Raw genomic sequence first — 25,968 nt, forward strand, 5'->3', positions numbered from 1 at the left:
GCACAGCGCGCTGCTCCCCGCGCCGCCCCGGGGCCCCGCTCCCGAGAGCGCTCCCCGCGCCTCTCCCGGGGCTCTCCCCGCCGGGAAAGGGGCCCGGAGCCGCGCGGGGATGGGGCGCGGGCATGGGATGCGGGGATGGGATGCGAAGATGGGATGCAGAGCCGGGGATGCGATGCGCGGATGGGGCGCGGGGATGGGGCGCTCGCCGAGCCCCCGCTGCCCCCCGGAGGAGCGGCCGCCGTTACTTAAGCGCATCCCGGCGGCGGCGGCCGCGGCGGGGGAGGCGGGGAGCGGCGGGCCCGGCGCAGGGACGGCCCGCGCCCCTGCCCATGCCCGGCTCGGAGCGCGGCGGGGGCGCGGGCGCTGCCAGGCGACGGGAGAGCCCGGCTGCGGCGCGGGCAGGGCGGGACGGGCGCGGGGACAGCGCCGTGCGCCAGCGCGGCGGGGCCCGGGCGGCTCCGGGCGGCTCCGGCGGCGGCTCCGGCTCCCCCGGCCGGCGGCCCTGCCCTCCTCGGCGGCGGGGGCCGAGCGGCAGCAATGGCGGCGCGGGGCCGCCGCCCGCCCGGGCAGCCGCGGCTCTAGGAGGGGACGCGCCGGGCCGCGGGGCGCCGCTTTCCGCCGGGGTATTTATTCCTCCCCTCTCGCTTAAGTTGCCAGCGGAGCGCGCTGGCCGGCGCCTGTCCCCCCCGCGCCGCGGAGGTGCGGGGCGGCCATGGAGAGCCCCGCCGAGAACCCCAGCAAGGCGGCCGAGTACCTGAAGGAGCTGAACAAGATTATCGAGACGCAGCAGGAGCTGCTGGAGAAGCAGAAGCGGAGGATAGACGAGCTGGAGCAGCAAGTGGCCAAGTTGTACCACGAAAATGCCTGCCTGCAGGACGAGCATCACCGGCACCTGGCCACATGCCGGCTCCAGCAGGGCGTCCCCCCCGCGCCCCCGGGGGTGCTGAGCGCCATCCAGGAGAACGCCAGGCACGAGAAGTAAGCGCTGCCCGCCTTTCTTTGCCCCTTTTTCGCGGACGGGGTTTCCCTAGCGGGGTTCCCCTTCCCTTTCCCCTCCTGCCTTCGGGTGCCCGAAGCCGCCCCGCGTAGCCGCGCTGGGAGCAGCGGGACTCCCTGCGGGGTGTGCCCCGGGGCGAGCCCCGGGCGGCTCGGGGGACAGCGATGGGGTGCGGAGGGGTGGCCCCAGCCTCCGTCCCCCAGCCCGTGCGGGTGCCCGTGTCTCACTCGTTCTCTGGCCGGGGTCCCGGGGGGTTTCGAGCCGCGGCGGCACACGGCTGTCCGGCGCACGACTGTCCCTGCGGCCACCACTGCCCCGGGCCCCGCCGCCCGCGGCGCTCGGGGGATGCCCTGGGCAGAGCCGCGGTACCGGGGCGCTGGGAGCAGCGGGGCGAGCCCTGCCTTTCCGCCCGTAGCGTGTTCGCTGCCGCTGCGAGCGCCGTGGCGACCAGGGGTACCCAGCGCGGGGAGCTGCTCGCCCCCCGGGAGATGCCCCACGGCGCTGCCGAGGAGCGGCCCTTGGCTCCGGCCGCTATCGAAAGTGACCCGGCCAGGGGTCAGTAAACATTGGCCGCTCGCCACCGGCGGGCTGGCCCGAGCCAAAGACAGCTCGCCCCGTTCGGGCCGCCTTCGCTCCCGGCCGCCGCATCTATTCCAGCCTCTCTAAGCTGTAATTAATCGTCTGCGTCTCTCCAGCGCTGGGAAAGCCGCTTAGTTGCACCGTTCCGAAGCGGTAGGGATTCGGGAATAGCAAGAGCTGAGGTTGGCGCTTTCCCGGAGTGTTTTTACTTCTGGAAAAGTATTTCAGGCTCGGCTTTCCCGGAGCGGAGTGGGAAAAGCATGCATGGGATTACGAGCCCACTCCGCTGCTTGACACAGCACAATGGGCTGTTTGTGATCCGCTGCGCTCGAATTCCTTCGGTTTATAAATACAGACGCGGCGGCTCCCGGCCGCCGCCAGCCCCCGGGATGCGGGATCGCCTGCTCCGGGCAGGCGAGGGATGCCCGGCAGGGAGGGCGAGCCCCGGGCCGTGCTCCGGCCGCGGGATGCCCGGGATGCCCGGGATGCCCGTCCCGCTGCGGGAGGCTCCGCTGGCTCGGTCCGGCCCTGCCGGGGCCCCGGGCAGCGGCTCGGGCAGCCCCCGCTGGGCTCGGCCGCATCTCCCTCCGGAGAGCGGTGTCGGGCAGGGATATCCCGGGGAGCTGTCCCGGATGCCGGGAGCTCCCGCCGGCAGGGTGGGAAGCGCTGCATCTGTGCTCGGAGTCGGGGGTGCTGGTGCTCCGAAGCAGCGTTTTCTCAGCGTGCTGCTGCTGTGGAGGGTCGCCGGTCACTCACTCAGTGCTCCCTGTGCCTGCTCCCGTTTCCAAGCCTTGCCCCTGGCCAGGGGAGTAGAGTGGGAAGGGACGGGGGGCTCTCCCTCCCCAGCGCCCTTCTTGCTGTCAATGTTAACAAGGCTGTGGAGCTGGGGTAATCACTTTAGGCTTTTTTATAAACAGAGCTGTCTCTCTGAAAGTGAATATCTCCTTTAATAATCTGGAGAGCATGCTGTCATTTATGAGTCAATCAATCCCTTACGGAGAAAGGGCTGTTTCCAGAAAACATGGATTATTTACACGAATCCTATCCTGTGTATCCATGTCCAGTACCCGAGGATTTTTGTGGCCGTGCTTGTAGTACAAGATGTCAACTCAGCTATCTTGTCCCATTTGTCTCTTGTAAATGACATTACCAAAAATTGTACAAATGGCTTGCCTTGTTTGATAATATTTCTCCTCTGCAGCCCAAGACTCCTTTGCAGAGCCCTCCTTGGGCAGGCAGCTCTGGGGACTCGGAGGCTTTTAAGTCTCTTAAGTGGATTTGATGCTGGGATCAGAATTAATCTGGGATATTTATGGCAGAGTTGTATTGCTTTGAGGCAGAGCCTGGAGGCTTAGTGGGGAAGCTGGGAGCCAGCCCTGTGCATCTGGCCGGGCCCTTGGCCCACGTGCGTGCCTGGGGAGCCACAGCTTCAGGGCCACCTTCATCTGAGCAATGCTGTTGTCCCCTCTCCCCCTCTCCAAAATTGTCCTCCCTTGGGGGGGAGCCCCTTCTTCTCTCCGGGTGGCCCTGCCTGGCTGGGTGGGTGGCTCACCCCCGTGGGCCTGGCACAGCAGCTGTGACAGTGGCTGCTGAGGTCCCACGCTGGCCAGGAGCAGGGACAGGAGCCACCCGTGGCAGTAGTTTATTCTCTGGCTGGATACAAAAGATGGAGGAAGTCTCCAACTTGAAAAATAGAGAAGGATACCCTTGTTTTAAAGACTTCTCCCAGTCCTACGGTTCCCTCAGCTTCCTGACAGCCCAGCCTGCAGGTTCCAGGGGTCTGTAGCTTGCCTTTCAGAAGCTCAGCCTCAGTTTCCTCAGACCTAAATGTCCCATTCACCTTGGGTATGTTTGGGTGGGGAATGGGGATCCGTTGTTTGCTGACGTTCTGTGTCAGGTGCCAGTGATGCTGAAATGGGGATCTCTGGTTTTGGCGGAGAAGGGGTGTGTCCACCTTGTTCCCTCCTATCCCAGGGCACATCCTCCCCATCCTTCTCTCTCCAGAAGCAGCTTCGTGCCCTGCCACCATCAGTGACCACTGCTCCTCCTGACCCTTCAGTACTTCACAGCTAAAAAGAATGGAATCCTTTTTAAAGGAAACCAGGCTCCTCTTAGACGAATACACTGAGAAATCAGTGCTTTTAGAAGTTCTCTTGTACCTTGACTTGAACAGTCTTTCTAAACTGCTTAGACTGCAGTCCTGCAGCAGTTCCACCTGTGTGAAGTGGCTGTGGCTCCCTGGCAGGGGTTCCATATTGCCAGATGTGGTTACCTTGTATAAAAGGAAGTATGGAAATGCTATACAAGATAATATGGTTATGGTTAATAAAAGATAGTAAAAAAAAACCCAAACCCAACAACCAAACAACAAAATCCCCACAAGTCCTAAAAGTTTTCAGTTCTTACAATGGAAAGACTATACAGGTGAAGACTGCTTAAATAATTTGGAAAAGCTGGTGTAATTGTAGAAATTCTGTAGCTTGTGAGGAGGGGAACTGTTAATGAACCTTGAGACAGACTTCTGGAAGAAAAAAACCCCAGTCCAGTAATGTATGTATATAAATATATGGTAATAATCTGGTTTATGCACTTCCAGAAAATCCCAGAGTGAAAAGAAAGTTTCTTTTGTGCCAGTTGCTGATGGAAGAAGGGAGGGAGGAGCAGAAGGCTGGATGGTTGGGTGCAGGTGTGCTTCTTATCCTGCAAGGACAGACCAAAAAAGGTTTGGGGGCGGTCCCATTAATTTTGCAATAACTGGCTGAGAGCAAATCAACGTTAAAATGCACAGATGGAATTGAGAATAGTTGGTTACAAGGCTTTGTTAGATGTGATGAATCAGCATAAGGAAGATAACAATAGGTGTTTAACTCATTAGGATAACAATAGGTGTTTAACTCATTAAGGTGTTTAATTCCGAGTTGTGTAAGGCTAATTTTCAGTGAATCCCTTTCATTTAACGTTTGAGAAGCAGCAAGAGCTTCTAGAGCACAGCATTCGGTGTAATTCAGTAATGCCCTTTTTTTTTTTTGGTGTAAAACCACATGCACTGTGTTTTCTCAGCTCTATCTGAGGATAGTTTTTTGTGTCTGGGAATTCAGCACTGTCCCCTCGCAGCTTAGGGAGGGATGTTTGTGCTTATCCTAATCAAGTTAAAAACTGTGCTGCCTTTCCACGGAGAAAGTGCCTGGTGAGAAGCTGAGGAGGAGGGAGAGGAGAGTTGTCCGCTGAGACAGAACAATCTGAAGGGGCTGTTGTTCGCAGCTCGGTCTGAATTCTGCACCTGGCCTGGTTGATTTATTTTTAAATGAATCTAGGGCTGGTTTTGGTCTCTGGGCCAAGACAGCCCCGGTTTGGAGCTGTAAGACACCCTCGGTGTGTTTGGGTCTGGGTGAGGTGTGCTGGGAGCAGCGGAGTAGCTGAAGTTGTTGCTCTGGTGACAGTCACATGTGAAGGCTGCGTTGTGCCCTACATAAGCCGAGCTTGTGACTTTGCCTGTCGCTGCCGGCGCTGGGAGCTGCCCTGCACACAGCCTCAGCAGAAGCCAAAGATTGCATTAGTGTAGAGACCAGCAGGGCTTTTTCCTCCCTCCAGAGATGTCCTTTGCTAAGACAGGCTGTTCAAATGACGTAAATCCCATTTCCCTGCCTGCGCCGCGCTTGAGCAGCAGCTTATTTTTGTTTGCTGTGCTGAAGTGGAGGTACCCAGCATCTGCTAAAGTAGGCTCGTGCTTGGGCAAGCTTCTGCTTTCTCTGCCTGCTTGGCAGCAAGGATGGAGCTGAAGTGCTGCTGCTGGGTCCTGTTTCTCCATCAGCTGCGTGGGGAAGTGTGATCTGTGGCTGCGAGTCTGCAGTGCCAGTGCAGTTCTTAGCAGGAGATGCACCTCTGCTGGTTTATCTGGCCCAGCTCCCGAGGAATACATCCATGTGGAAAGCACAGGCTGTGTCCAGGATGAACAGATTATTCCTACAGGGCGCTGTGTGTTCTGTCAGCCCTGTAGCAGGTAGGGATGGTGTAATTCCAGCCTCGGGCAGAAACTTCTGTCTTCAAATAACTTAAAAGAACCCTGTTCCCTTCATTTTCAATGCATAACTGGAATGGTGTGACTGCTGAGCCCTGAGAGTGAGGGTTTCACACTGAAGGGAGTGCTTTTGCTTTTGCTTTTGAAGCCCTCATTTTGGGGTCATTAGTGTGATTTGGACAGCAGCACAGGGGTGAGCATCCCTTAGAACAGGCATTTGTGGTTCTGGCAGGCTGCAGGAAATCAATAGTGTGAGGATGTGTAATAACATGTGAACTTGCTAACTAAACTCAGCTAAATTATTCTGGATCTCTGAAATATTGGTAAATTCTTGTACTTAATATCTGCTAAATGTTAAGCTAAATGATAACACGTATAGACAAATTCATTTGAAAACTGATGTGTACTGTATAATCAATAAAACAAGGCAGGGAGGGGGGTGCCAGGAGCAGTGATGACAGAGCAGAGTGCTGGTATCAATAAAGTTCCTGGGAAGTCAGAGGGGGGGGGTAGGGAAAACATGGTCCAGAGAAAGGACAGCAGAAATCCATGTTTTGGGAGAGGAAAACCAGTGTAGCAGAAAGTAACCCATCCTGTAACACGATAGCTTTAAAGATGGTTTCAGAACTTGAAGTAAATATGTCCCATTCAGAGCAGAGCAGTCCTAAAGGATTACCAGGACTCGCTGGATCTGGAATCCTCCTCTGATGAAGCCTTTTATTGTGCTGACACACAACACAGCTTTTGAGCTTCCCAACTTTGGAGTGGTGTTCTGAGCTTTAAGAACAAAGTACATTTTCGTGCTCCGTGGTGCTTTGATGGCCTTCCTTAGGAATTTACTGTTGAGGAAACTGAAAAGCGCTTCCAGAGATGTGGTTTTGGAAAAGATCTGGCAATGTGCGTGGATCTGGGTGAGCCAACGAGAGCTGCTGTGACTACTGTGAGCCAGGTGTGTGAATGAACATCCCCTTCCCTCTCTCCCAGCCCCTCACTCCAAGCCAGCCTGGATCTGCTGCTCTGTGCACGCACACGTGGAGTTCACAGCAGGACACTGCTGAATCCCCTTCCCATCCAGGGTGGGCAAGGGAAGCCCTTACCTGGTTTGTACTGCCAGTCTTTGCTGGTTGTTGTCAGAAGCCACAGCAGCCAGAGGAGCAGGATGGCCCCTGTGGAAGGAGGCTCTCCCTGCAGCAGCTCTGTCTGTCCTTGGCTTCTCAGAGGCGGGCAAGTTTGGGATGGTGCCTCAGGCAATGGCTTTGGGCTCAAGCCTAAAAGTCAGCGTTGCTTCTGAAGAACTGAGCTTTCTGTGGAGCGAGGGATGCTGAGCTGTGTCCAGTCCAAGTGACAAACCTTTGGGAGAAGGTGAAGTACAGACATGCACATTTCTGAACCTTGCAGCCTTCTCGCCCTGGTTATTTGCTCAGGAGGACAAGGCTCCCTCAGTGCTTAGGGGAGGCGTCTTCTGGCACAAAAATAAGTTGCAGCTTTTTTGAAAACCTGAAGCAAGTTACAGCACACCCAAAGAAGTATCTTTAGGAAGAGCTGATTTGAGAGCAGATCACAGAAGCTCTGAAAGAAGAAGAGCAAGGCATTTCAAGGTGTTTTCCTCCAGCATACGGATGGGGGACTAAATTATTAACACTGTAATAGTAAATTCTTAAATCCTCCTTGCAAGTAGCATCTCAAAAAGCTTTGTTTTATTTTTCAGACCCAGCAGAAGCAGGTGGCTGTTCTTGTGCTGGCCAGTGGTGCTGTGCTGAGCGCAGTGTCTCGTGCCCAGAGTGTGGCCTTCAGACACAGAGTTTGGGCAGAGTGGCTGCAGAGTCTGTGGGCTCCTCCAGGGCTCCCTTAAGGGCAGGAGGAGCAGCCCCTGTTTGACACTGCTCAGTTTGGTGGTCCCTGTGTGGTGCACACCCACAGAGCACTGAATTTCCCTGGAGTTCATGGCTCAGCCGGGGTTACAGTCCCCATTTGGGGAGAGCTGCCCCCAGAGCAGGCAGCCTGTACCAGGTGAGTCCAGCGTTGGTTATTTGGAGCTGTGCTCTGCCCGAGGCTCCTGCCTGCAGGTGCAGGGTGGTCATCCCGTGCCAGGCACCAAGGGGGTGTGTGGGAAGCTGCTTAGGTAAGTGGATTTTGCAGGTCAGAAGTAATTCCTGATGTGCAGCCCACACTTGCGTTATTCTAATTTGATCCCATCATTCCGACTCAGACCCTCTCTATTATGTTAATTAACCTTTTTTTTTGTGTTTTGCAGCCTGCAGATACTTTTAGGCTGTACCTGCCAGCGCTCCTGCCTTTCATCTTAGCTCAGCAAGCCCGTGAATGAGGTTGTCATAATTCCCTTCTGCCCATATCCTTGCCTAATTGCACTGTTTTTCTCAGCAGAATTGTTGAATTGGAAATGGAGACAGTGTGAGCAGGCTGTGGTACAGCAGAGCGGCGTGGCTTGAGGAGATGGATGTGGTGGTGCATTCTGCTGGCTGCTGGGTACCTGTCCCTGGGCTGCTTTTATTCCCACCTTCCTTGCTAGGGGACTCCTCTCCAGATCCTTCTGGCATTTCCCTAAAATCCTGGAATTCTCAGCTGTTGTAGCTGCTGCACTACAGTGGGAGAGATGCTGGTTTTGCTGACCAGAAATGTGGATCGGAATTGTTGCTGTTAATGGTCGTGTCCCTGTGGCTGAGGACAGGGGCAGAAGCAGGAGCAGGAGGTGTTTCCTCAGTCCCTCCTGCTGACCTGTTCTCTGCCCTCAGAGCAGCTGAGCACTGGGGCTGATGGCTGTTTTACAGCTGGGCAAGTCAGAGTTAATGATCTTGTCTTAATGGGCTGCTCAGACATTGAGGTGAGAAATGGTTGTGTTAAACAGCACACTTGAGACAAACAAGCCTCTTAAATTCCTGGGTGCCTTCGTGGCTCTAAACCAACTTGTTTAATGATGTTTGTACGGTTGGTGGCAGGAAAAACTAATGTTAGGATCAGAGAATGAATCCCAGACTGGTTTGGGTTGGAAGGGACTATAAATCATCTCATTCCACTCCCTGCCATGGCAGGGACACCTCCCACTGTCCCAGGCTGCTCCAAGCCCCAATGTCCAGCCTGGCCTTGGGCACTGCCAGGGATCCAGGGGCAGCCCCAGCTGCTCTGGGCACCCTGTGCCAGGGCCTGCCCACCCTCCCAGGGAACAATTCCTTCCCAATATCCCATCCAGCCCTGCCCTCTGGCACTGGGAAGCCATTCCCTGTGTCCTGGCCCTCCATCCCTTGTCCCCAGTCCCTCTCCAGCTCTCCCGGAGCCTCTTTGGGCACTGGAAGGGGCTCTGAGCTCTCCCTGGAGCCTTTTCCAGGTGAACACCCCCAGCTCTCCCAGCCTGGCTCCAGAGCTGAGTCTGCTGCAAAGCGGCCCAAATATTTGTGGAGGGTGAAACGCTGCAGAACAGCGCAGTGCTCACACCAGAACCTGAAGCCCTGACCCGCGCGTGTTTCTCGCCGCCGTTGTCCTGTCGGGGCGGAGCTGCGATCCCGGAGCAGCCCCATCCCTGCCCATCCCTGCCCATCCCGGGGCAGCCCCATCCCTGCCCATCCCTGCCCATCCCGGGGCAGCCCCATCCCTGCCCATCCCTGCCCATCCTGGGGCAGCCCCATCCGTGCCCATCCGTGCCCATCCGTGCCCATCTCTTCCCATCCCGGGGCAGCCCCATCCCTGCCCATCCCGGGGCAGCCCCATCCCTTCCCATCTCTTCCCATCCCTGCCCATCCCGGGGCAGCCCCATCCCTTCCCATCTCTTCCCATCCTTGCCCATCCCGGGGCAGCCCCATCCCTGCCCATCCCGGGCAGCATCCCGGGCTCGGGCCGGGCTCCCTCTGCCGGCTCCGCTCTCCGCTGCTCCCGGCGCTCAGCCACAGAGCCGCATCTGGAGTGTGCAGCCTGTTCCTGATGGCAGCATCTCCGCTCCTTCTGCACCTCCTCAGACGTTAGAAAGGCTGCTGCGAATGCAGCCGAAGATTCCTCATGAGCTAAGTTTTGTCTTGAAGTGCAGAGGGAAACTTTCTTTTCAAGTGGTGCCATTTTAAAATATTCGCAGGAAAGAAATTATTCTGCTGCAAGGCATCTGTGCAGACGGAGTGAGCCTTACTGCTGTGCTAGATAAGAAAAATGCTGCTACTGAGCAGCTCTCTATAGCAACTGATTGAAATATAATATACATTATTTGCATGTTAATAAGATTTCTAGCCAGACTTCCCCGACAAACGCAAGTGGAGACAAAGACCTGTATGTAATACATCTCTAACTGCACCAGAGTAATTCAGATTTCCTAAGTGTGAATTCACTTCATTCTGTAACGAGGCAAAGAAAGCAGCAGGGGAAGGTGGGGGAGCAATCTCCTGGCCTTCTTCAGGGTTTGGGATGCAGCTGGGAGCTGATGTTTGTCAGGGTTTTCCATCTTCGCTGGATTTCTCCTGGCTGACAATGGCTGCAGGTGACTTGGGAGCTTTTAATTGCTCTTTTTGAGCACGGAACTTGGAGCTATGGGGGAAATATAGGGAGACTGTCCTCAGCTAGGGATTATGCTGGGAAATCTGAAGCCCTGCTAGAGTTAAATCTGGCCAGAGACATCAAGGACAAGAAAAGCTTCTATAGAAACGTCAGCGATAAAGGGAAGAGTTGGGAAAATGTGGGCCCTCTGCAGAAGGAAACAGACCTGGTTACCTGGGACAAGGAGGGGCTGAGGCCACAAAGCTCTTTGGTAACCAAAGGATGTCCCTGAAGTTCTGGCTGCGCCTCAATTAGCAGAGCAGCGGTTGATTATCAGGGAGTTAATAAGATGCAGCTGTGGAGTGGTACCTTCTCTCAGGAGGTGGGAGTGGGACCCTGAGTGCCTGCAGGTGTTTGTCCCAGGAGGAGCTGCTGGAATCCCCGCCCGTGGCCAGGTGGGACTCAGTGCTGGAGGGGAGCCCTGGGGCCCGGCAGAGTTGAGCAGCAGAGCTGGGTGAGCAGACCTCAGTGCCTCGTTGGGGCTCATTACAGGTAAGAAAGGGGATGTTTTAACGTGAGTAAGCACTTTAATACGAGGTGGGCACAGCCTCTCTTTGCTTGAGTGGTCCAGGTTGCCTCAATTCCAGAGGTTCGCTTCAGCAATGTTTTGTTTTTCATTGTTTTTCTGTGACTGTAATGGTTCTCTGCTCACGCGTGGGGATATAAAATCTTGTCTGGTTGTCTTCTGTGTGCTATTAATGGTCCTGGAAATACAGCAAAATGTCAAGGATGCATGTGAGTCATTCCAGACAAATGATTGTCTTCCAGTTCAGGTCCCATCAACCTGTGGTGTTGATGTCTTGGTATGGTTTTCTGAATTTAGAAAGTTATATTTCACTAGAATTAAGAATTTTTTTTTGACAAACAAAAAGCAAGCAAACCCTCTTGTAATGGATTGTGGTAGACAACAATATTCTTTTAGCATGGTTTCTTGGTAGGACAGACACAGCACTGACCCTTTGGGTGCACTAGCCCTGTGGCAGTGGCTGGGTGCCAGGTCTGCTCTGGGGCTGCTCTCCTTGGCACCGTGTTGGTAACTCGTGCTGTGTGCAGGGAATTGAAGGGGAAGGTCCCTGTCCGTGCCCAGGGCAGGCTGCAGACTGGGATTCACTCCTGCAGGGCAGCTGGGATGTGCTGGGTTCCGAGGGGCCTCGGGGGTTCTGCTCACAGCATTGCAGAGTCCTGGGCCATCCTTCCTCTTCATCCTGGCTGCTCACCTTGCTACAGCCCCTTCATTGTCCTTTCACCATGGAAGTCAGAGCAGGAGCTGCTTCAGAAACATTTTCTGCTTGATAGTCCTTTGTTCCCCTAATGGTTTCCTGTTCAGGCAGGCAGGTGTTCCTCTGGAAATTTAAGCATTGTTATTCAAATCCAAAGCACCTTGATATACCATTATTTTAAATTCTTGAGTTAGGTGCCAGCATCCAGTGGCACCATGGCCCCAGGGCGTGCGTGCTGTCTGTGCCCTGTGTTTTGGGCTGGCTCTCTCCAGGTTCTGCAGTGCTGTCCTCTGTGAGCATGTTGGGCTGGTTATGTGGAAGGTCCTTGTGGTGATGGTAAAGAAGGAATTCACAGCTGTAGGAATATCCTTTGGGGTTTTATTTGCTGCTGGGAGTTATGATTAATGGCTCTACGTTGTGGAGAGCAGGTGTATTTTGACTTTTCCTTGCATTCCATCTTTCTATGTAGCCCCATGGCAGAAGCATTTGATCTTGGCTTCAAGCTGGAGCAGCTGTGTGCACTCCAAAGAACATCTGTGTTCTTTAGTGTGTTCACTCTGCTTGGCTTTCTGCTTGACCTAGGCAGGCCTGTGGGTGGGGATTCTTCAACCCTCAGTGTAACTCTTGGTAAAATTCACTGCTAAAACCAAACACTCTGTCCTGATCTTTTTTAGGCAAAACCAGCCTCTCTCATCTTGTGTCTTAATTCATGCACATAACTTGGGTGAGTGTACAGTGCCATAGAGGTGAGCAGGCTCTAATTACAGGAAGGTAAAGTGGTGATGCCTGACCCTTCCTGTGGTTCCTTCCTGGAGGATTTTCCTCTCCATTTAGCACAGCCTTTCCTGGTGTTGATCTCCCTGATTGAGGCCCTGCTGTGCAGGGGGAGGGCTGGGACCTACTGCAAATGAACCAGCTCGATTTGAATAAGGTAGAAAATCTATATTCAGCTTTCAGGCTTGGTTCTATTTTAAGCTTTCAATTGAGTCCACCACTTCTTGAGTGCTTGATGTTGTCAAGGGTTGAGAGAATGACTTTGTCTTTCAGGAAAGGAGAAAGCTGACTTTATTTCAGGTTTGCTGAGGTTGTGACACCAGTGCTAGTACAGTGTTAGTGCTGACATGGAACACTCCCCCTGCCTGGTGGGCTGTGTTTGTGCCTGTGCCAGTCAAGTGCGTGGAGATGAAAGTGCCAGGCGTGGAAGGGAGGAGAATCAGTAGTGAGGAACTTACCTGTGACCTTTTTTCCAAATGGCTTGGGAGGAAAACTTTGAAGGCAGTGATCTGAGACTGTGGATGTAATTCAATAGCTGCTCCTGGCTTGCATTGCAAGGGAATTCTAAAAGGGTGATAAAAACTGCCTCACATAAGGTAGGAGAGACCTCTTGAATCAAAGGTCAAGAGTTGCTGCTCATATTTATTTCCAGTGACATGAAGCTTGCCAGGCCCATGCCAGGCTCCTGTGACTGTGTCCTGGTGTAGAAGGAGCACACCTCAGTGCTGGTGCAATATTTAATCAGAGCCTGATGTGCAGGTGACTGGGAACTGAAGGAAGGGAGGCAGGGAAATTAATTTCTGCTCCTGCTTTCCCCAGTTGTGCCTTATAAATTACCTGGCCTTTGATGCTTAAAAAAGAGAGTGGTTGGACTTGGATCTGGATTCTCTGTTGAGCAGCACAGGTTGCTTTTAATCCTAAAAAGGAGATTTGCTGAACTCTCTTCAGAGCAATATGATGAAATGGGGTTTTGGTTGTGCACAAGTGTTCCAGCAGTGCAGTCCTGTGCAGCATTACCATGGCTGGTGGCTGCAGCCTCAGGCTGCCAGGACCCAGGGGAGCACTGCAAGCTGAGCTCTCCAGTGGAGCGTCCCTGTGTCCCCCCTTGGACCTGCACACGTTCCTGGGGCAGGGCTGTGGGAGCTCTGGGAGCTGAGCCTTGGGCTGTGGAGGTGAGGGCAGGAGCAGCTCAGTGTGTGTGAGCACACATCCCTCAGTGGGGTGTGCTGGAGCCTGGTCAGGGCTTGGGGCTGTCCAAGGGGATCAAGGACACTTCAGGATTTCCAGCGGGGCTTCACGCCTTGGGGGAAGCCAACAATCCTTGGAAAAGCAGAAAAAACCTCATGGTTTGGGTGTTTTCTCCTACCCTCTCTACTCTTCTTCAGTATAGTGACAGCTTTAGGGTGGTAGAAATGTGCCTGTCTTGGAACTCATCACTGAGAACCTGGTGCTGCTGTTGGTGCTCCAGAATCGAGATCAGGCTCTCATCTCATGGGGTGATTTCCCCCCGCCCCACCACCTGCCTGTTTTTCACCCATCTGCCAACTTCCTACAGCGATCTTATCTCCATCCAAATGCTTCTGATCAGAGCAGCTCCTGCTCAGGGGACTGAGGGCTGTCCTCTGTCCTCTCACCTGCTCCCTCTGGAAGCAAGAAAGGATAATTTTTTTAAACACATTGCAGAGTTATGTAACTTCTTGATGGAAGTGCTTTCCAGCACCGAGCTTTCCTTATTATGTAATGTGATACATCACCAGAACTTGCTGACATAAGCCATGATCTTCACCTCCACTTGCTCATGAAAAACGTATTATTTCCTTGACCTTGCTTGGCTCTGGGGGCTGTGGGCACTATCAGGAACTCATCTGAGTATTTTACTCTGGAGAAGGGAAAACTGCTGGTAAATCAGGTGCCAGTCTGTCCTGCCTGCTGAGGGAGTGGCGTGTGTGGTCTGAGTCTCGTGGCTTTACTCCTGTGTTGTTTTAAGTGAGTTGTTCTGTGTGAGCACCTTTAAATAGGTGCTTCCCAGGCTTCTGAGAAAGGAGCAGCAGTGGTTTGTGTGGCATGGCATGACCCCCTTAGGCTGTTTTATGAGTCATCTTGCTGCGAGTGAAGGGAATCATGAAAGGTCTCAGAACGAGATAAGAGTCCTTTGCAGCTAACGAGATTTAATTGAGAATATACTTCCCTCATGCTAACAGTGCAGCGAACCTTGGCATCCCCAGCACACCTAGGTAACTTTACAAAGGTACCTGGCAAAGGCCACCAGAGCTTTGCTTAATAATTCAGCATGTGCAGGTCTGTAACTTTGTCAGTCTTTGTGCATTATGTTGATTTATGCTCTGGTATTCTGTATGAATGGATTGTGTAGAGTGGCTGTTCAGCAGCCTGCTGTTGTAATAATAAAGGCCATGAAGCTGGTGTGATGTGCTCTGTGATTTTGGGGGTGATTCCAGCCCACAGAAGACAGACCAATAATCACAACTGGTTCTGCTTTCCCCCAGGAACAGGGATGAACTGGAACAAGCTTAATACCCAAAGCCTTTTGAACCAAACCCTTCAAGCTTGCCTTTAAACCTCCTACAAAAGGACCTCAAAAGACCATTTAGAGACAAATAGCCAATTTGTAAGCCATCATGCTCCTTGGTAGCTGAAATGCCAACAAAATATCTCAAATCTATGTCACCTGCTCAACTGAGCACAGGATTTCCACTTTGCTGCTTGTGCTCAGCAGAGTGGTTGTTGGGAGTGTTGGAGAGTTAACTGGGCAGGATTCCCACTCAGGCAGGAGCTACTGCTGGTGCTGTCAGGCAGTCTGCCTTAATAACCAATGTCCACTGTACAATATTACCTTCACCAATTAGAATATTTTCTTTAAGGCAGGGAAAGTAACAGAAAAGACTCAAGTGTGCTGCTTGTGACTTTCTGCCAGCTGATCAGAGCGTGATTTTACTAGAATTCTTTGTCAGAATCAACAATATCTTCCTCTTCTTTAGCTTAAGCAGGATGCTTCTATTTCTGAAGAGCAATGTTGGTGTGGGGTGGCTTGATCTCCATGTGTTCGATGCCTGGGAGATGGAGAAGCTCAAATATCTAATTAGCCTTCTGTTTCAAAGAAGTCAGACTTCTAAGCTGCAATAAGTAGTGTTGTCTGGGATGTGGAAATAGCCAAAATAAACAGCAGTGCCTGGGGACTGGGAAGCTTGGGATGCTGTCAAAGCTGATAAATTCTCTTCTCTCTTGGCTAATTTTGTGTTTAATATAAAGTGTGGGGATGTGCTGGGTCTCTGCCCATGCACTTGAGAAGGTGTGAGTAAAGCAGGGTTGAATGCAGGAGCTGCTGCTCTGCAGCTCGAGACCTCCTGGGGGATAATTGTTCTTTGAATTGGAAGACTTCTTGTAAAGAATACAGGCTGGGAGAGCTGGGGGTGCTCACCTGGAGGAGAGAAGGCTCCAGGAAGAGCTCAGAGCCCCTTGCAGGGCCCAAAGGGACTCCAGGAGAGCTGGAGAGGGACTGGGGACAAGGGCTGGGGGGACAGGACACAGGGAATGGCTTCCACTGCCAGAGGGCAGGGATGGATGGGATATTGGGCAGGAATTGTTCCCTGGGAGGGTGGGGAGGCCCTGGCACAGGGTGCCCAGAGAACCAAGTTGTTCTGTTATTCCTCAGTGTTTGAAAAAATCCTGTCTCAAAATACCACGTCCCCAAACAGAGCAGGTAGAAGACTAAATTATTTATCTGCTTAATTTATGATCTTCCCTAGCACTGCAGCATTTGGAGAGCAAGTGATTCTGTTCTTGTTGTGAATTTTTCTTTCTACTGACCCATCCCTTTCTCTGATGGAAAGGCCGAGGCTCTTGCTGCAAACCCTGGTGCCCCTGAGGCGTTTCCTCGTTTCAGAGCAGAGCCCCTTCTCCACGTTCAGTTGTAGCTGGAAGGCAGAGCTTTGGCAGCTTCCTGCCATCCTTGCTCTGCTTAGCTCCTTAAAAGCACTACAGATACCCCTCCCAAATTTAACTTAGTCTTTGCTTAGCTTTCCTAACCTCCCAGGAGTTTATATTTGGGGTCCATCTGTTAGCTTGGCCTCACATGACAGTTTTGTATGGGCTCTTCTTTTCACTTCCTTCATGGGGCTGGGAGTTCTTTACATTTATTTTCAAACTTATCACCAATGTCTAATTCTTTGGTGTCTCACTACCCACGGAGCTGCAGATATTTTTATTTACATGTGACCAGTAATCCACTGTCGAGCATCAAAGTCCACGTTGAAGGCTTCCTGTTGGCAGGACAGGATTACAAACAGCAGAAGGCAGCTGCACAGCACCAACTCATTAACTATTAATTATGGTATTTCTGTGTAAAGTAGTTGCTTTAGGGTTTGCTGCTCTGGTAGCTCTGGGAAAAGGGCTCTTACTGAGGTGGCTGGGTTATGTTCTGCACCTCTGACAATGTGATTTTTCATGATGCAGCCTGAGCTGAAGGAATACATCACTACTGAAAAACCCTAGCCATGCTCACTCACTTGCTTTGATAGCAAGAAAAAAAATCCTGTTTCCCTTCATAAAAGTAGTGTGGACAAGAATTTATACTTGGGAAAACTTCCCTTCCCTTTATGTGCTGGTTTTTATTTAAAACCCCATAAACACATGAAAAAACCAACAAAACCAAACCAACCAACTAAAAGCCCCCCAAGCCATAAAAAAAAAAAAAAAAAAAAAAAAAAAAAAAAAAAAACCAAAAAAACCCACAACAAACCAAAAACCCAAATCCACCAAAAAAATCTCAGATTCTGGGGGCTTTCACAACCTGTGCTTTATTTTACCTCAATCGACCAAATGTGGGAAAACAGCCACTGACATCCTTTTGTCCTTCCTCATCCAACAAAATATCCCATGGTGGTTGCACAGCTTGTGTGTGCTAAATATAGCATGGATAGTGCTGAAGGAAGAAATAAGGTTTGTCTGCCTTGGACACCTCTCCCTGCTCCCAGTTTTCCAGGATCATTTCTTTTCCCATCTCCCCCTTGTGCAGCCACTGCTGGTGTCACCCTGTGCTGGCTGAGGAAGCTCATTTGGGCTGGGGTGGCCAAGGTGAGGTTGAGAAATGAGTTTTAAGTGTTTTGGCTGCCTCTTAGCGTGAGCCTGGAAGCATCATCGCTGAAATTCTGGGTGTTTGTGTCTGTGCAGAAGGGAAAGGTGTCATTTCTCTCCTGCCTTTTCGTGCTGGGACACGGAGCCTGCCTGGATCAGGGGCTGCAGGGGCCTGGATGCCCCAGCTGCTCTTTTTCCCCTCATGAAAATGGACTTGTAGAGCTTTGCAGACAAGAGTGATATGGCACAACTTCTGAGTGGAGGCAATGAAAATGAGCTGCAGTGAGGTTTTCTGTTGGTATTCATGTTTTTGTTAAAAAAATACACTTTAACGTAGTATCTACAGTGTATTTGACTGAGCAGTCTGCCACACCTTGGGTTTTTCATGAAATATCCAAATACAGTTTTACCTTAGCCTTTAGCCGTGCTCCTGCACAGCGGCCACATTCTATTTATCAGCTGGATTTTCTTCTGCTTTTGGGTATTTCAGTACTTCAAGTTGAAGGTGTTTGGTTTTTTTTTCTTGGAGAACACTTTACAGCTGGTGTTAACAGTGATTTCAGGTACCCTGGCAGCTCTGTGTTCTTAGAATTGTGTTTTCTTGATGTTCCTTTTATTTTGGTAATTCATCCTTTGAAACCTGGTAAGATCCAGCAAGTGGACAGACTTCCTTGAGCTGGAGCTACCTGCAGTTGTGGGTAGCTGCTGTTCCAGTTCAGAAGTTTTTTGCTACTATATGACACTTAAAGCACACAGTGAAACTAAAGAAAATTCCCAACTAGGTTATTCTGAGAAAAATCTTAGCCCTGCAGTAGAAAAGGGCATAATGAAAAGTTTGCTGTTGCTTGGACTTAATGGCTGAAATAAAAAACCTCCACCTCCCAACAAAGCAAAATGAATTGCTGTCTGATCTCTTGTTTATAATTAAGTAAATGGATCAACTTGAAGCACTGGGAAGTGTGGCAGGTTTACCCAGGACTCTCAGTAGCCAGTGCTGCTGACAAAGCATCAGTAGATTTATTAAATTGCTGAGTCTGTATTTCCTTTGTTGCTTGAGCTGCCAGTAGAATCCCCGAGTAGCCACGAGTGGCTTGTTTGACTTAGGGCTCTCTGTGCTGTGCATACTCCCCACTGTTTACAGGAGTGTTGGAGCTGCAAGGACTCAGTCCTGATCCATGGGGGTGTGCCTGGGAGGCTCTGTACCACCCTTCTGAGGGAGCTCTGCCATTCACGTGTCGAGAGTGTTGCTGAAATTCGAGTTCCATGGAGTAGGCGTAGCAAACCTACTTAATAGCACCAGTGCTTCTTGCTGGAACCATCTGGTGTTGGATCCCTGGCATTAATGAAAAGCTTGCTCTTTATGTAAGAAAGGGAAGAAAATCCTTCCAGAACAGTCAGCCTGGAAAACATAGGACTTCCCTCTCTTTCCTCTCCTCCCCCCCAGAAAAGGGATTCAGAGAACCCAACTGTAAATGCCACGTGAAACACAATTAAAAGGTGTCTGTGACTGAATGTCTCATCTTGCTTAGAAAACATTCACTGGTATTTTTAATCCCAAGTCAGAAACTGCTGCTGTGTTCCTGGCATCCTGCTGGAAAGGGTGTTCCCAGGACAGGACCAGGAGCAGGCTCCTAGGCTCTGCACATTGCCAGGGTTGTACATCTGGTTTCGTGCCCACCAGCTCCTTCAGCTGAGGGCTGGCTCTGCATGTCAGTAATTAACCAAGGTTGTTGCTCGTGTTTTCTTTGCCTTCCCTCAAACACTTGGAGCACACGAGCAGATGTTCTTGCTATTTCCACCTGTTAGGAAGGCATCCCCTTTCTGTGTTGAAATTTTGGGCTTGTTTTATAGACTCTCAGTTGCTGATACAAGTACTGGGCCAAATAACATCTGTTTGTTCAAACAAATAAGTGAGGACACTTTTTTTCTAATTCTTAATTTCTTCTGACTCTGTTAGATGTGAGCTTGGCTTTCAGAGGTTTCCATCACATTCTTTGTGTCATCTTTGCTTGATCTTTGAGATTGTCATGCATTGATGCATCTTCTCAGGTTTGGCTGGGTTCTTACAGGTGTAACATATTATAAAAACCAGGGGTAGTAGATAGAGAGAGTAAATATGATATAAAATAAATATAGTAGCTTTTATTTGTAGATGTTGACTTAGCTTTATTTGGAAGAGATTACAGTTCTCTTACCCCAGTAAATTTGAAATACAGTGTTGATATTGAACTAATGATTCTTTTCCTATCTTGTGTGTGTTCTGGTAGATTATGAGCTGCTTCTCTGTGCCTTTTTATAGACCCTCCTCCTGTTTCCAGATCATGTGTTTCAGGGCCACAAAGTGTAACCTGACGTGGTAAATCAGCTTAGCTGTGGTCTGGCTTGCACAACACAGGATGAGGATGGATTTCAAATTTAATAATGCTGAATGACATCAAGTCCTACCAAGATCCTGACACTCACTCCTTGCAAATGGCTTTATTGGGCTTGTAATTGATGTTTGAGGTAATTAGTGCACACTGCAGGGTGTTATTTGAATTCTCTGGGTTGATCAGCAGGCTGAGTGTCAGCAGTGTGGAAGCAGTTCTTGGTTTAGAAGCATGAAAAGGACATTGTGGAGCCTGGCAATAATATGTTCTTCATACAAACCTGCATATTTTCACTTGGAATTTTAGGAGTAGTGTCATGCTTTACTTTTCTGTCACAAGAGCTGCAGATGTGAAGTGGGGAGCTGTTTGTTAATAACAGAGCAGGGCTTTATCCTTGATGTAGGAGAATGTGTAGCTGTCCTGGAATCTCCCAATGGATGTTTGCAAATAACCAACATTAACACTTGCATAGGAAATGTTCAGGACCCCACTTTGTCTTTGAAATTGGGATGGTGTTTGAATAATTCAGTATGCTCTGAAATGGAAAGCTGAGGGCTGCTCTGCTGGAGAGGGTTTTCTGGGGAGTAAAATGCTCCAATGATGGGGTTGACCTCACAACTCTTCTGTATTTCTTTTAAAGCTGTGAAGATAACTGCTTTGGGCTTTAAAGGAGCTGAGGCTTATGAATTGCAGGCTGTAAGTTCAAGTGTGGCTTGTCAGGAATAAATGCTCCCGTGCAGTTCCTTGAACAGTTTGATTCTAAGTGTTCAGCTTCTGTCTTGCCAAATTCATTTGAAGCTCAGCATCAGGCAGGGCTAAGCTTTGCTAATCCTTCAGAAACACTTAGACTGCACACAGGTAGTTAATGAAGTCAGTGGGACTACTGGGAGCCCTGCATTTAAGGGTTTTGCTGAATTAGGATGTGTATTTTCCGGGGATAACCAAGAAGTGCTGGTGCTGCCCTTGTTCATCTGCCTGAGGGCTCTGCACTGTTGTTTTCCTTCCCATGCAGAGCACTCAGCAGACAAGAAGCATGCTGGTGCACTCTAGAACTGAAGGAGAAAAGATAATAAACCAATTGTAAAGAGCTTCAGATCTCTGCATTCTGTTCCAAATGCATCTCTCCAGCCTCTGGCTGAATCTTCTGTGGAGGGAAGGCAGGCTGTGGCCAGGAGGGAGCCAGGGCCAGCTGTCAGGAGGAGAAGCTGGCAGCTGGGGAAATGTTTTAAAATAATTGTTTGGGGAGCATGCAGGGAAAGCTCTCACGACTTCCCTATCCTGTCATTCCAGTACATCATGGAATTAATAAAGTAAGATGTACCTACAGTATAGGGATAGGAAGCTGGAGAGTTCAGCCACCTTCCAGAGCACAGGTTAAGGACTGGGAAAAAAAGAGGGAAAAGATTGTTACACAGAGGGGCTGGGAATGTTTGTCAAATCTCACAATATTTAATATTTGAACTCCCACCTATTGCAGTCACTGTTTAGAATCCCAGCTTTATTGAGAGACAATATTTTCAGGCTGTGTTTTTGGTATATTTTGCTGTGGCACACACTAGATTTTCATGCTTCTCTGGGGAAAAATGTTTGGCTTGCAGTGAAGTGCCAGAAGTGAGAGACTGGCCCGTGTTTTTATTTGTGAAGGAGAATATTTTGCTGAAGTCTTTGCCAAAACCCTGCCACGTTCAGGGCAGGGGCTCAGTTTAACTGGTTTCTAGAGAAGCCACTGATTTCCTCACTGCAAAGCTCAGGTTTAACAGATAGGGCTCTTAAATTCCGGCACAACAGATCTGTTCTGCAGAAGCATTGGGGTTAGTGCAGTTTTTAAAAACCAGTAAATCCTCACCAGCAGCACGAGCCACAGCAGCGTTTACAGCTGAAATACAAATAACTCCTTAATGGGACAGCATTGAATTCCCATTTTTTATTTGCTGAGATAGACTTTTATTAAGTAGTCAGCTTAATAAAGTGAGTTACTCTGATCTGTATCAGACGGAAATGTTCAGCTTGTGGCCTCTTTTCCTCACGTCTCTTCCCTGCACACCCCGTCCCCCACCCCAGGATATAAATCACAGGTTAGAGCTCAGCAGGCTTTGGAGCAGCCCTGGAATGCCCTGGCTCAGGTGATCTCCAAGCAGTTTATGACCTAAGCATTATCCAGGCTGTACCAGGGGATGTTTCTCAGGGCTCCCAGGGGCAGTGTCGTGATGAGCTCTCTTGTTACGTCACGGTGACCCATTTCTGTGCTCCCCCAGCTCACCAGCAATTCCCAGGGCACCAGTGTAAAGTTATTTAAATACCGTCATTTTCAACCCATGCAAAGCTCTTAGGTGAATGCTCTGCATCAGGGGAGAATAATTAAATTGCTATAACTGTGATTCAAGTGGAACCAGGACGATTTAAATTGATTTGGTTGCTGTTAGTGAACTCTGTGTGATGCTTTGGGCGCTCCTGTTGTAATTACACTTTGAAGGGGACGTGTGTCCATCTCCAGCTGTTACTGGCCTCGTCACAGGGCTGTGTCCAAATGAGGTGTGACTGATCCCATTTGCCCAGGCTCAGTGTCTGGGGCAGCTTCCTTGGCTGCCCCAAAGAGCTCACCTGTGGCTGTACCGGTGCGTGTCCAACGTGAGGGCTGAGCCAGGGAAGGGCTTTGGATGTGCTTAAGCTGTGCCTGGATGAGCAGGAATGGAGCCTTGGAAGCGTGGGAGGGTAGGGTAGAAGCCTTCCCGTAGCTGATCTGCTGGATAACAAACTGACCTTCTTTTTCAAAAATTTAAGGGTTATATTTTATTTTAATTTTTTCTTTGGCGGTAGTGGGAGATCAAAGAAACTGAAGAGAGGGAAACCTAAAAGCAGTCTTGGCAAACTGTCAGAAGCTTTCCTGCATTAAACCAGACTCATTTCTAAGCTTGTACAGGAACTTCTCAGCTGTCCTCAGGAAAACAACAGCTTTGAGTGTGTTTGTGGTTGTAGTGTGTCTGAAGTCAAAGCCGAGCTAAAGAGGATGTGGACTGTGTTCCTGGGACCTCTGCAGTGCTCTGGGGTACTCTGGATACTCCTTGCCTCTGGAGCAGAGCTGGGTGCTGAATTCCAAGAGCCAGGTGGGGCTCTGCTCGAAGGGAACAAGGGACAGGACAAGAGGAAACAGCCTCAAGCTGGGGGTTCAGACGGGATATTGGGGAAATTGCTTCATGGAAGGGATTGTCAAGCACTGGCCCAGGCTGCCCAGGGCAGGGGTGGAGTCCCCAGCCCTGGGAGTGCTCAGAGTGTCAATGTGGTGCTGAGGGTCTTGGTTTTGTGCTGGGTTCATGGTTGGGCTCAATCATCTCAGAGGGCTTTCCCAATCTTAATGATTCTACAGTTCTTTTTTCAACCCCTCACATATTAAAATAAAAAACATAACCTGAACAGTCTCTCAGCATAAAATTCTTTTTAATCTTTAAACCCATGCGTAAATTGTTTTTCTTTGTAAGCAATCCCTGCTAATACCAGATTAGCAGGGCTGTTTCCCTGCTTTGTTCCTCCACCTGTTCCATGGGACACACTGGTATTCCCAAGCAAAACTACTGCCCCAATATGGATCCTTAAGGTGATGCAGGGAAGAAGAAATTATTTTTGTGTTACAAGTGACTGTGTCTTTTCTGTATCCTTGTATAATTATAGCTAAAGTTATTGTATAAAGTGGGATTTGATTTTTAAGCTGAAAATTGGATGTGTTGGGAAACAATTTAAATTTCCTTAATATAATCCAATTTTGTTAATACAGGTAGAGTTTAAATGGCACTTGGAGTAACAGTAGGTGCAGTAACTCCTATGATTCTTTGCAGTAGGAAAAAATTTCCTCACTGAGGATTCGTATATGAACAACTGGAAAAGATTTGGATCCAGAATGTGCTTTTCTATCCCTTTCAGTTGTGGTCCTGTGTGGAGGTCCCTTAGGTCATAGGTAGGACCCCATCCCCACAGGAGCAAAGTGCCTTTGGAATATTCTTCTGGAAGCAATTCTGTTTCTGCCTCAGCCCGTGGGAGAAACACCTCGACTTGTTTGTGTTTTGTTGCGTGTGAATAAATGCCTGGGAGGCAGGAGATGTGGGGAAGGGAATTGGGAAGGATGTTTAGGATGAGAGATCAGGTCAGCTTAGAATCCACTGGTTCTGTGGCTCACTTTTATCCCTCTCCAGTGAGTTTGGTGCCTTGGCTCCGAGGGTTTGAGAACTGTCTGTGCTGGGTGAGGGCTCAGCTGCTCCGTGCAGCTCCTGCGTGGGAGCGTTTCCTGCAGAGCAGGCTGGGGATAACGGGCCTGCCACGAGGGATCCTTCCCAGGATCCTTCCCTAGCTCTGCCTCAGCAGGAAAACAGGAGTTCCACTGAACAAGTCCCACACTGGTCTGAGAGGAGGGACCACAGCTACACAAACCAAGTGGCACCAGAGTTTGGTTCACTCTCAGTAAAAGCAGGTGAAACCCTCTGCCCCATTTTGGTGCTGGGGGCTGAGGAAGCCCCAGGCTGCACCCTGAGTTGAGCTCTTGCACAGCATTTGAAGAGCATCAGCTGTTCAGAGCTGTCCCTGCTGTTCTGCATTCTGGTGCTGCTTTGAGCAGAGCTGTGGGAAGGGCAGCACTGGTGCCTCTTCAGCTGCTGGACCTGCAACTGCAGCTTCAGGTCGATTTTGAGTAATCCCTTGGATTCACAAGCAAAGACCCCAATCGTGGATGTGTTTTGCACGCTTGAGAGTGCTCAGTTGTGCTGCCCCAGATGGGTAAGGGCAGTACCCAGTGATGGAGAGTCTGGAATGAAGCACAGAGTCCCACCCCTTCTCCTGCAGCAGCATTCTGTAGGCCTTTTTCTGAAGTAGGAAGTGCAATACCTGTAGGATTATGGTTATGAAACTCATGGGAAGTCATGTGTGTGTACTTGTTCAGCACACGAAAGGGGATGTAAGCACCCTGGTTTAACTTTAGACATTGCCTTAGGGTTCACCTTCCCTGTCCCTCATGCCTTTGCTCTCGGGCTCCTGGGGTGAACAGAATGTAACACAGAATCATAAAATCATGGAATGGTTTGGGCTGGAAGGACCTAAAAGATGATCCAGGTACAACCCACCTTCCTCTATCCCAGGGTGCTCCCAGCCCTGTCCAGCCTGGCCTTGGGCACTGCCAGGGATCCAGGGGCAGCCCCAGCTGCTCTGGGCACCCTGTGCCAGGGTTTCCTCACCCTCCCAGGGAACAATTCCTTCCTAATAACCAGTCTAGACCTCCTTTTTCAGCTCAAAGCCATTCCCCTTATTCTAGCACTCCATGCCCTTGTAACACACCACTGGCCTGGCCATCTCAGACTAGCCTTTGGCTTTAAAAGCCCTTTCTGAGAATCCTGCCCTTTTACCTGGTACTTGGAGTACCTCTTGCAGTGTGTACTTTATATCTCCATTCTCCCTAAAACCAGAGGGAAAATTAACTGCTTTCACCCTGTCTTTGAGGAATCTTCACTTGCCAGCTGGTGCCAGCTTTGTGCTCTGCCGGGTCATTTAGCAATTCCCAGGGGATGAGGCATGGAACAATCCATTCCCTTCAGCAGAATCTGTTTTGCAAGGCTTGCCTGTATCTTTAGCAGTGCATGCTCTGTGCCTTGAGCTCGTCCTCACAGCTCTGCTTGGTGCTGGAATATCAGTGTCAAACTCCAGCTCAGAGCTCTTCATTGGGACAGGATTTAGGTGACAAAAATTGCCTCCCTGAACTGAAAACTCTTCCCTGGGGGAGAGCATTGCACTCCCTGCGACCAGGCACCTGTGCCTGTGAGTAGCTGGGCGGGAGCAGAGGCAATTAAGCAGAGTCACTCATTAGAAGCGTTGGTTTGGTTTCTCATGCTGCCTGGAGAGAGTTTTCCCCGCGGCAGCGTCTGGAGTTCCTGTGTGGAGGCTGCTGGAGCAGCTCAGAGCTGGATTAACTTCAAACCTAAAAATAGCCCACAAGCCATCACAAGCAAAAATGCCTTTTCCTCCAGTGAATCATGGAGTGATGAAAATTCAGCTGTGCTGCCTCCTCGGGAGTCCTGGCAGAAAACAATGGAGCAGTGTCCAGAGCTGCTGGAGTAGGTGGGATTCCTGCAGCTGTCACTGCACAAGACACAGCAAATGGGCTTTTAATCTGATTGTACTGAAATTAAATACTACACAAAACTCTTCTGCTTCTAAATAGCTTTGTTTTTCCTCCTCGGCCTTCTAAGGTTGCACTTGAGATGGTTACATCCTAATATTTTATCTTTTGGATGATTATGAATGACTTAACTTTTTGCCCCAATCCTTCTGTTCCATGTCAGCATTTGTAAAAATGGCTTTTGTGCAGCTGCTCTCTGGTATTGATCAGGTGATGTTCAGTAGCTGAGCAGG

At 50.4% G+C, this 25,968-nt stretch overlaps 1 protein-coding gene across 10 annotated transcripts in view; it reads left to right on the forward strand.

Moving 5' to 3' along the window:
- Nucleotides 1-566: 566 nt before the first annotated feature.
- IQSEC1 (IQ motif and Sec7 domain ArfGEF 1) overlaps nt 567-25,968 on the forward strand; it is a 281,533-nt gene continuing 256,131 nt past the window's right edge. For 4 of the 10 annotated variants that reach the window (XM_039559073.1, XM_039559076.1, XM_039559078.1 and 1 more), the window contains exon 1: nt 568-978. In XM_039559073.1, coding sequence (XP_039415007.1) covers nt 713-978 — 266 coding nt within the window. In that variant the 5' untranslated portion in view covers nt 568-712. Of the gene's footprint in view, nt 979-25,968 lie in introns of all 10 variants that reach the window. The other 6 variants (XM_039559071.1, XM_039559075.1, XM_039559074.1 and 3 more) reach the window with 2 other exon arrangements.

This window comes from Corvus cornix, chromosome 12 (assembly GCF_000738735.6).
Source record: "Corvus cornix cornix isolate S_Up_H32 chromosome 12, ASM73873v5, whole genome shotgun sequence".
In the NCBI taxonomy this organism is placed as follows: Eukaryota; Metazoa; Chordata; class Aves; order Passeriformes; family Corvidae; genus Corvus; species Corvus cornix.